Source organism: Manduca sexta, chromosome 13 (assembly GCF_014839805.1).
Source record: "Manduca sexta isolate Smith_Timp_Sample1 chromosome 13, JHU_Msex_v1.0, whole genome shotgun sequence".
In the NCBI taxonomy this organism is placed as follows: Eukaryota; Metazoa; Arthropoda; class Insecta; order Lepidoptera; family Sphingidae; genus Manduca; species Manduca sexta.
In genome coordinates, this window is record NC_051127.1 from 6,510,712 (window position 1) to 6,522,991 (window position 12,280).

General features: G+C 38.9%; 1 protein-coding gene across 1 annotated transcript in view; it reads left to right on the forward strand.

Moving 5' to 3' along the window:
- Positions 1-12,280, forward strand: part of LOC115450162 (homeobox protein homothorax) — a 302,038-nt gene that overhangs the window by 198,466 nt on the left and 91,292 nt on the right. The window contains 2 exon segments of the mRNA XM_030178157.2: positions 1-47; positions 49-109. Coding sequence (XP_030034017.2) covers positions 1-47; positions 49-109 — 108 coding nt within the window.

Here is a 12,280-nt window from a genome sequence, read left to right on the forward strand (position 1 = left end):
CGGGGGGAGGAAGACGACGACACCAACGGCAAGAAGAACCAAAGAAGAGGGCATCTTCCCGAAGGTTGCCACCAACATCCTACGGGCGTGGCTGTTCCAGCATTTAACGGTAAGTCACTTTCTTGGCTATCGAGATTCAAAATTAGCGATTTTTTTATTGAAAAAATTATGCCAGTAAAGTATTTCGTCGTCAAAAATGTCGAATTAATTATTCGACGTTTTTGCGGATATTTAAAAATTTATTTGAAATAAGAATAAAATTAACTGTTTGGCTATTAACAAAGTATTGCATAATTAACGAATACTTAATAGAGACAGACTAATAGCACTTTTATATCCTTTAGATATATTTCTTCAAACCGAAACCAGATTATGTGAATAGAGTGATCGTTTATCGAATGTATGGATGTTAAACTTTAAAGTCACCATTTTAAACAATTAGAGTCAGTAGCAGAATTTCCCTTAAAAAAACAGTGACTGGCGTTTTTTTTACTACAGGACCCTTATTTTTACTATTAATTTACCTAATATATTCGCATTTTTTTATATTAAATACAATAATGCACCTGATGGTAGTTTACATCGCAAATACAACCCAAGCCCAGTAAATAGGTAATTTTACCCACAAAAGAATAGAATCGAAGCCAACAAATCCGTAGCAATACATCGCAACTTTACGACGCCCATTGAGCCGTTCATCCATAATATTTCGATTCGCGTTAAAAATCACACACGAAACGCTTTTTAAAAAACGTTAACAATAGTTACATTGAAAGCGGGGCGGGCGGGGGCGGCGGCGCGGGTCGGGGGGAAGGGGGTGAAAACACCGCCGCACTCGCCAATTAAACATTTCCCAGCGGTGCCAATAAATTTTCCATTGACCGGACAAAGACAGGTTTTTTAAAGCCACCGCTTGGCTGTAGCTTTGGGAATGCACAATAGTTTTCCCGGGGAAAGTCGGCGTTAACCCTTATAGGGGCGGTGTGGACGCGGTTTTATTTTGTTGTGGGCTGGCATTGTCGTTGATGGTAAAGAAAAGTGAGCTATTCTTTATTTAAAACTGGTACAATTGTGTTTTCGAGACTTATAGAAATTGTAACTACAATGCAGCTTATTGGTATAAATAGAGCTCGCCTTTTACAAGTTTCGTCCGCCCAAACAGACCTTTCACCTTCAGACCTTAGCACAGCAATTGCGTCAGTACTAAAATAGCCAATACAGCCCAAATGGAATCTAAATAAAATGGCAAAGTTCTTACAATTCCCACGCGATATCAAAAAACAATACAGAATATAAACATCGCGGCAGACATTCGTAAGTACACGGCTCAGCGTTGCGTAGTAATTTCTACAATGGGTTCTCGGGTGGGGTCGCGGGGGCGGGTGTACGGCGGCGGAGGGGGGAGGGGTCTCGTCGGGGGCGAGGGCGGGTGCAATTTCATTACCGGTCCGGATCCGCGCCCATAAATCACCAGCGCCGAAGAAGCACAGCGTTCAGGTGACGCTTTGAGCCGCGCCATTTTCTCTCATTCGTTGATATCCACTTTCTTCCAGCATTCTAATTACAACACGCGATCTATTAACGATCGTAACGGTGTTGCCATTTGCGAAGTTTTTAAAACCGTTGACAATCGAATTAGGGGGCTTTTAGCGTTCAGTTTTGGCGCGTTTTTGCGCTCCGCTGTCCGCCGCCATTACAGCCCGCCAAATTACTTATAATTGGTTCGCTTAGTGCTAAGTGCTTTCATTACCGACGGTGCAGCGTGTCACAGTTCACTTCGTCGTTCGTTTTTAAAATGGCGCCATTTTTCGAAGTGCATGAATTAACACGTTGGACACGGGTACCGGTGTGGCTGCGAGCCAACTTTATTTAACGCCCAGCGTACAGTTCCGAGGGATTCTGATATGGATTTATTGAGTCTAAGTATCCTAATTCGATTTGTTGATACCGTTTCTCTTTTTGGTAGAAAGACTGTTGAGCTACAGTGCTTTATAGCGAGAATATTATTCCCAAATATCGAGAAGACGAGGATCGCAGAACTCGCTTGTACCTAATTGTTACCTTCCCTTATGAATAGAATATATCTAAATTGGTCTCATAAGTTTCGGTGAACTCTTTTCCTTAACTGCAGTGACATGTCATGCCCCCATCAAACCTGAAAATCCATCGCAATAAAATATTGAAATCAGAAAGTGTCAACTATTACCGTGATGGCGTCAGCGGAACACGCGGCCGCGGTCGGCACAAAAAGAGCACTCGCCATATCGCGAACTGCATAGCTGTCAACATGACGTTTGTAATATTCATTCGATTACGCGCCGCGGGAAATGGGACGCGCGGTGACAGCGCCACCTGCGCCCGCCGCCATTTAAATCCAGAAGTGGCGACGATTGGCCAACGCGGCGGGATATATTGGCGGGAAACGAACGTTCCACATTCAAATCCTTGACCGCAGACCGCCATATTGGAATATAGGTTTGATTTGCGATTACACGTCATTTGGTTGTTGGCCGCGAATGGAAGCGGACGTACGCGAATTAATTCGGAAAGGCGATCGGTGAAATTTAAAATTCATCGCAGCGTGGCCAATATTGGTTACAATCTGTACTTCCATTGCTGGTTGGTGAGGCGCTGTTTGAATTTTAAAACCGGTCCCGTTCTATGATAACTGGTTGATTTGAATTTCATACGCTGCAGCGACATGTAATTGTTTTGTTTTCTATATGATAATATAATTAATGATTATTTATTCTATTAAAATGGATGAACTATACGATATATGAGGCGAACGTAGATAATTGGAAAACCGCAGAAACCTGACTACCGTTGTGTCGCCACAACACATTTAAAATTAGAACACCGAACGACTTAGCATCTAAGCTTTACACAGACCTACCTACAACAAAAAAAATAAAATACTTAGGTAATACGTTAGCTGTTCAAAAACTTTATAAATCCAAATACCAGGGACAAAAAGTTATAAAAAAAATGATTTTTCATAAAACCATATCAATAAAGTTTTCGAATCATCAATTCGGACGCACTCGGATGCAAGGCCCAATCACAGCGCGTGATTTCCGTCGGCCATCATCGGCCATTGTCGGAAGTTACGGTTATTGCCGAAGCGCCATTTCAAATAAAGAACAGCTTGTTAATGCCGTGTCAATCGAGTGTTAATTAAAACATTCTGCACTGACTTTTGCATGTGGTTTCGTCTGTTTCGTAATGAAATTTATATGGGAATAAATAAGAGGGATTTGACGTAGTACCTATTACAATGCATTCGCCAAAAGTATTAGAACTATAAAACTAATGTCATGACATTATGAGCGATATTAATTATTGAAAACTAACATTTAAACTTGTTGAACACGAAAGAATTCAAGCATTCGCCGAGACCTGAACCTATTACCATAACTAACCCTTAACAAAACTCTATTTATAACCATATAAATAAAGCTATCAATATCAGCCCACGAGATCTCGGGAGACAAGGTTCCCACAGAAATAATATCGGGAAACGCGCGGAGACAAATCCTCCAGTGATACGCTAAGCCGGGGGTGGGCAGGATAACAATAAATCTGCAATAACACCGCACGAGCCTGCGCCCGCACGCCCCGGCGCACCCGTACACACCTGCCTCTTATTGTTTTTAAATCTTGAAGATATGAGAAACTGTATATCCTGGTTGGAAGGTGTAGTTGTCAAATAAAGATTTTCGAATGTTACAAAAAGGTAACAAAAATAACAATAAACATAATATAAACGACAATAATCTAAAAAGCAAAGTTGAATTGGTTTTTAATTCTTGCACGAATATGTTGTAAAAACATAAAAAAATCGATTGCGAAAAAAAAATTAAATAACAAGGCGTTGAGATTTAATGGTAGGGGTAACGTCAAGTGGCAGAAAAAGACGCACGCACATAGTGACGTCACTACCGCTAATCAGGCCAAAGTAATTATAATGACATAGATGCTATTGCCCTTTCTTCAACATTTTATAGTGGTACTATTTTTAACATCAAACGTTTATAGGGAGACATTCCATATTTAAATTTGAAAAACAGAATACTCGTATGAAAACACTTCTTTCATTTTCTGGTATCCTGGTACCATAAAATCGTTTAAAATCCATTTTAATGAATAACAAAAAAAAAATTAACTTATATAAATAACATTTTATAACAAAAAGAGATTCATCTCCGATCGATTACCCATAACTACCATACTTTACACCTGACGGTAAGCCAATCTGGACAAATCGATACTTCCTGATGCAGGCTGGTGGACCGTATGACGCTGATGCTGATACGCACTGGCTCGGCCCACCCGGCGCGACACTCGACACCGCACGCGAGAATAACTAGTGTACAGTTACTAGCACGGTTACTGGACTGTATTAGTACAAAGTAGTCACATCTAAGTGCCGCGAAATTTTATAATTTTAGAACAAAGAAATCTTGTAAGTTAAAACAAATATACCAAATAAGAGAATATATTCGAATTAATGCAAGCTTTCGTTGACCTCTATCCAGCAATAACCAAACTAAACAATGTTTACAGCAACAAAAAAACCAGAGTCCCGTTTAATTCGACCATCCCTTCAGCATTGGCAATATTAATAAATTCTCATTCGGTGGATTCCGTGCCAATTTGCCCTCGCCGCGGCGTCGGCTTGATGGCAACTTACGACGCGTCCGTACCCTATTTAAGGGCTTTACTTGTGATTTTTAACCTTGGTAAAAATATCGGCGGAATTGACTGGCTTTTGGAATTATGGCGTTTTAAAATTGCATCTATTGCAGCGACGAAGGGTCCTCAATCGATTCCTGGAATAGCAAACGAAATGGCCTGACTTAGTAAAATAATCAAAATTGGTAAATTTTAATAATATTTCCCTTTTTAGTTTAAATATTGATTAAACTATCACCCTTCGCCTATGGTCTGATTTGATTTTGGAAAAAATTAATACTTAATTCTTCTACTATAAAATCCGCATCAAGCGGCTCAGACGGGTCCTGAGATAAGGTTATAGATAAAACATCCAGTTCCGAACAAAGTTCTTTAAATACCACCCAAAATATTACCTGAGATTCGAACCCAGGACCTCTTGACCTATTGTCGCCACTAGACTTAACAGGAGACAGTTAATACGCAACACTCAAATCATACGTACAAAAATATCTCTAAAATCTACCTCGCCATTCAAAAATAATCTCCAATACATTACCTTCCCCTAATGACCGCAGCATCCCAACCACTAAGTATCAAACAAACACCTCCCCTTCATATCAAGTGTCCTAAGCAAACGTACTAACTCGCATAATCTATTCCGAGAATCGAACCGGCGACCCGCCCGCAAACACGCGAACCCTTTCCTCAAAGCGGATACCGTTACAGTATTAATTAACCGAATCAATAGACGAGCTATTGTCTATGGTGAGATAGAGTGTAATCCAAGATGGCGGATTAGGTGTTTGGGTGACATGTTTCGTATTTGTTTTGTTAGTTTGTCATTCTTAGACGATATTGGTATTATTTTTTTACTATAAGAAAAAATATGAATATATTATGTTCATATAAAATATTTTTTTTTAATTCGATGTCCTTAAATGACAAAATAGTGTTAGATGTTTTGTTTTACGAAAACTGAATATGTCGTTAGCATATTTTCATTGCTACATAACTATATTCCAATTATATAATTTCCTCTCTAAGTTACAGGTACTGATTTATTTATAGGAAATATACTTATTAAATCCAAGATCAAATATATATTTGGATATCCCTCGCACACTTCATCTTGCATTTCGCAGTGATACATTTTTCTAAACCGAGGGGCGATTATAAAACTGTCCGAATGCCCCCTCCCTCCCCCCTACCCCCAGCAGCATCCGTTAACACACGACAGGAATCATTTCCGCTCGTCCGCGGTCCAGATTTCCGAAAACTACCCACTTTTTAAGTCGTCGCGACGTTAGCGCCGCTCTGCGGAAATCCCCAGGAAATAGAGTGTGTAGGTGCGACGGAGCATTGTGGAGTGGCCGTGTTAGAGCGCGACGGATGCTTTTTGTTGTTGCGATTTCAATGCACGCTTTAGAAATGGGATATTGTGAAAAAATTAATGAATGGTCAAGATTGATTTTGTTTTCCATTAAGGTGTGTTGAGTTTGTATGGAGTGTATTTCCATTCCATTTCAACTATTCGTTGTTGTTCGACTTAATGAAAACAATGCATTAAGCTATCCTGGATAATTAACATCCATATTTACAAACATTATGTGAGTACGCACAGTGCACCTTTACGAAATGACGGCAATCTCATAGTATTCTTTGGCTATGTTGAGTTTTGTATAACTAACAGACAACTGAAGTAATTTCAATATTAGCCAATCACAGCGCCTCTTTGCCTACGTACTTAGAAGGTTGTCACGCCGAGAGCACTGAGAAACAGACTTATTATCATAGCACGTACTAACGTTGTGATACCTGCCCTAGAGTCCTTAATACGTATCTAAATCTATGCATATTATGAAGCAATATCCCCAAAAGCTGTCTGTCTGTCTGTGATCGATTTTCTCAAATCTACTGAACGGATTTTTGTACAGCTTTACTAAATTGCTTTACTAATTATAAAACTTGTTGAAGTAGTGTAGAAATATCTATATAATACTAAACTATATGTCTAAAAATCTGTTTTTACTTGCGCCGATAGAGTTGTTAAGTGGCGGGAAAATAACATCCTTCATAGCAATTACGACTGGCAACGGGTAATTTAGTTCATGACAAAACTAGATGCATTAGTCGGACTGGACTTAGGTAAATAACCTTTGGACGCGTAACAGGAACAAAAATTTTTGATCTTGACAGATACTGTAGTCTTTAATCTCTAGCTCCCTTATTCATATTCGTTATTTATCTAAGGACGGAGCATTGCTGTGATAACAAGTCTGTTTCTCAGTGCTGACGGTATGGCAGCCTTCGCAGTGCGTATACGTAGGGCTGTTGTGATTGGCTAATATTGAGATACAACGTGAATCTAGTTTGCTGTCAGATAAACAAAGCTGAACAAACAGCAAGGTGTCAGATAAACAATACTAAGAAACAGGCTTGTTATCACAGCAATTCTCCGTCCTTAGATAAATAACGTCTATGAATAAGGAGGTAGGTGTTCAGAAGTTTACTGGTCAAAGTCTTAAATTGGTGCGCAATATGCTCGCCCCTTATCAGGAGAGACGGAACACAGACAGCGACAACTTGTTTTTTTTTTACTTTGAATGACGAGACGAGCTTGCCGTTTGATGGTAAGCGATACGACCGCCCATAAACAGGAGAAATACCAACAGTTTGAATTACAAAGTATTGTTTGGTATTCTACTGCGCTCGCCATCCTGAGACGTGATGTTAAGTCTCATTATGTTTAGTAGTTAGTGGGTGTCTTGGTTACATCTCTGTCTAACACTTCAGATATGTAAGCGGGATGTGTATACACCAGTCCGTTTAAAATAACTTCCAAGATGGACCTAATTTAGGGTCCGTGCGGGCGAAGTCACGCGCCACAGCGGGTCTCGCTAAATGACAAACAACAACAACCGTAAAGCCGGCCCGTAGTCGAAGTAAGTTGACCAAAATTACCTGATTCATATCGGAATAGCATCGGTAGGGTGGCCAACCGCCGGTCAGTTGCAGGACAAATGGGAAGATAGAGACATGGAGACGTCGCTTTTATTCTTAAAGTAATAGAATCGGTATTGGTGCATCTAGTTTTTATCTATTTTCGTCAGCTGATCAATATTAGGTGTTTTCAAAATTGACATACGTTGGTAATTGTTATTAGTGCAAGCTTAAAGTATACAGCATAGGGATAACTTTTACGTATTAAAACCGAATAATCTAATGTAATATGAACTAACCCTCAACTCAATGTAGATTTTAGACCGTACCTTCAAAGTCTTCGCAATGTAAATCGATCTTAAATACCGCATAAATAAAATATACAATTCGTCTCCTGCACCACCAGGATAATGGTCGAAATGTCCTGTAACGTCCGATTAAAGAGGTCCGCGCGCGGGAGGGTCACTCCCCCTGGGAGGTATCGGAGGGTCGTTAAGATAAGGTATCTTCGTGAGTGGACACGGCGCGCAGCCGAATAAAGCTGTGAACGAAAAATGTGTTGTTTTTGTATCATGTAAATATGGAAAATATCATAATATGTACTACATGCTAGATTTGGCGTTCGGAACATTCACTATGTTCATCTGAATTGAACTGCAATCCATTCAAACTGAGCAGTATGGTCAATATTGACAGCTTGTGGTTGTGTACGGAGTGGTGATTATGAACTCGAGTCTAAGTGAACCTGGATTTGAATAAAAATATTAGGCAAATAAGTAAAATTAATTGTTGATCAAGTGAATAAATAGGTTATAACAGTGACGTTTTGTTGCCATTTTAGTTCGGATTTTGAACAAATAGTTTATATGGACGTTCGTGTCTATAGAATATACGTCAATGTAAAATATGGATTTTTATGTAGTTTAATGGATGGATTGAATGAATCTTGAATTCTTAAGTTGATTGTCGATGTTTTAAAGATATTTTTCGTTGAACTTGTGAATTATTTGATTTTGAAAAGCTCCAATATAAGACATTGCAGTTAATTTAATCCATTTATAACGTAAGAAAATGTAATGTAACAATTCTACATCACCTTCATATTAGAAAAAATATAGAAATAATTTCTCGAAATTTCCACGTACAATCGACAAACTCCATACAGGTCATATCCTAAAATAAATTTGTAATATCCACTTACCTCCTTCGTACTTTCACTCACGTTCGGTATCGGGTACATGATATGGGTGCGGGTAGCGGGTATGAGCCGAGTATTACTGACCATCGCCAAGTTTAATTCAACTTTAACAGTTAACGAAAACAACTTACGCAACTCACCTTCTTTGGTATTAGGGTTTAAGATGAAATAGATAAAGTAATATTGTTGTAATAAGGTCTGTAATATAGTAGACCTGATAAACGTCTGGACATCCGACAGGTTCGTTGGGAAATCATTGAGGAGTCCTGGCCAACAAGTATCGCAGCAATATGTTGCGCTACTTTCAAATTCGTTTACTCTAGCGGCAACAATTCAGTAACTCAATACACAACATCTAAACCTATTTTGTAAGTATATTAATGAACTGCTCTAAACGACAATAAAAAAATGTTTTGTTTTTTCTGTATCATGTACTGTATATAACCTTTGATTTTGAAAAGAGCAACACCAGAGTTTCTTGCCCGTTCTCCTCTGGTGAGAACTGCTTTCCGAATTGGTAGTGTTAATATTTTCGCTTTCAAAATAATGTATAAAATTTTACAGGTTCTAAATATAAATTATTTCGGTTAATCATGTGAATCGCCGCAAATCCTACACAGTTAAAAATTCGCAAAAATCTGTCTATGTTACATCGTAAAAATTGCTTAAAAAAGTCAATTTTTGCAAGTTTTATTCATAATTAAAACCTCGCTGTAGTAGTCCCCTCGCTGTAGATATCCAGTAGCTTGTGATGAGAAAGAGGTATATTAGGTATTAAAGTTTATATAGGTTAGGTACGTAACTTCCTGAATGCGGAAGTAACTTCATCAACATTGTTTTATGGTTACATTTCTAAGGGACTTAACTCCAAACAAGACTTCTTCATAAACATTGTTTTAATACATTGCCAAACCCCATTTCAATTATCTAAGCAGAGCCTAAGAATAAGCCACGAACGCAATAAGTTGTCGCCGTACAATATCCAGCAAAAATCCCTCCCAAATGCTTTGATTAATGTATTCTTGCGTCACAGTTATTGTGAAACCCCTTATATTCTGCAACCGTGCGCTCTCTAAATCTAGGGTATATTAAAAAGGGCGGGGTCGGCCCTATTTTCGCGACACCTGTGTCTTCTCACGGGACGCGCAGGTATTAAGTAAGATGTATTGTTTTTTAAATGTTTTTACTTTGGGTTAGGAGTTTTTTAATAAGCTGTCGTTTGTTTTTGCTCTATCTTATCGATTAAAATCTTAGTTATTTGTGCTGCGAAATGTCGAGTAGGTATAAGTATAACTTATGTCAGGGGTTTACCCACTGTAATAACTCTAATTGGAAAGTTATTTTTCATTATTAACCTATTGAAATGATAAATTGTTGGCACGTAACAAACAGATGTACCAGGGCACCTGCAATTAAATGGAGATATAAAATGTCATCTAACGGAGTTGAGCGCTTTGTCCGACTTCGATCCAATCATTGGCAATTCTAAACATAGCTTTAGTATGTTTATAAATAACGTAAAACTTGAATCAACATGGTTTCACTACACCTTTAATAAGTTTAATATCAAATTATTGCACGTACCCACTTATAGAAAAACATTGTACGCGCGGGCTCTCGGGACTCGGCAGAACTTCCACAATCTAGATATATGTTCGAGTTAAGATGCACATCTAAATAGCCTCCGCCATGCTACCTAACTTTAGATTACTTGCGCCAAGTTTTACGGACTTTCCGGGCGCGGGAATGGCTCAGGTTTCCCGGGAAAAATTCCCGCATGTAACCCGTTCGCTGAATGAAATTTACTGGCCAACTTTGACGCCGGAGGTGGAAATCATATGCTAGCGAAATGCGAAACTTTAAAAAATTAGTTTTCGCTTTGTGTTTGCTGATTTGGATGAAGTTTTGTTATGAAACTTGTGATTATGTTGAATTAATTTAAATTAGTGCGTGATGAACAAATTGATTTGCTGATGTCCGCAAAGCTCTTAATAGAAAACTGGGATTTGTAGGTATCCATATATTCAGTATCGATGGAGAAGCTTTCTTCCCTTTCCACGATACTTCAAAGTTATTTTGAATGAATTGATTATATTTCTGTAATAAAATATTGTCTTTCTACTTGGTATTCCAGTATCTCACAAGAATTCGACTTTCTACTTAATCGTTACTACCTCACTTGGCAATATCTTCAGGTTCTTCTAAATTGAAAAATTGTCTCATATCTTCCATAACACAGCATTTAACCACTCACGAAATCTTTCTTAATGCACTAACATTTGAAACAAACCTCGTACTCCTCGTGGCTAAATCCACAGAACACAGCACTAATCTAACTGCATTTGAACAAAGAATCCTGTCAGAAGTTACTAAACAAAGTGTAGCGAAAAGGTAACCCTATAAAAATGTCCAGCCGGCCCCGGCGACCACACGCTGTAAGTTGAAGGGTTGACTGCTATTTACTTATTCATAAGTTAAAACACTTCGTCCGTCGTTCTATTAGGAGCGGCCCTATCGGCCCACGAGGGATGCATTTTTAAAACGGTCTTTCGATATCGCTTCGGTAAATTTGACCAAGATATCTCGTGGAATGTATGCTCGGGTACAATGGTTTAAATTGTTTTGCGAATAGTAAAGTGGGTGAGTGCTGGCTGTCGCGTTAAATTCTGTTTGTGATCGCAAACGTATTTTATGTAAGTGGCATGATGCTTGATTCAAAAGTAGTTGTATTTTCCTGAATTTATAACAATAATTTTCTTAAGAAAACATGCCTTTCTTGACTACTTCTAATTAGTTCTTCAATAGCTTTCAGCGTCTCCAAATAATTTAGTAGCAGTCCCTCGAAATTCATACGTTACAACTTCTATCAGAGATCAGAACTAACGCTGATATCTTCATTCTTCCTCTATGGTCAATAACCTTGAACCGAATGACGAATGAAACCGAGTGGTGTGTGGAAGCGTCCACTCCGCCCCGGAGGCTCCGGGTTATTTATGTGTGGGTGGGTCGGAGTGCCGGGGAGGGGGAGGGCATTATCAGCCGCTCGCACACGCCAGCGTTTGTGTATGCAGATCGTGTTTATTAAAACAGAATAAATACGCCGCCTAATGACGCCTTTTGACATCGGTGGAAAATGGAATGAGAGATGGGTTTTTGTGAGGGCTAGGTTCTGTGTTTGAGTTCTGTGTGGTAGTTGAGGTTTCAGTCTTATTAGTATAAGTGAGTGGAGTATTCTGATTAGACCCATTGTCTAATGTAATAGAAGACCATGAAATTGTAACGGTTCCTCCAATCTGGGACCTTAATCTCTGACAGTGTAATCTCCTAACTCTGCCCCGTTACGTTTTCTTCATAAAATTAGCTAAAATGGTATTCTTTATAGTATTTTATAGTGTATTAAACACAACGTGGTGCGATACGTGCTCGTTACGCGCTTTCAAAACGTATGACGTAGAGTATAAGGCC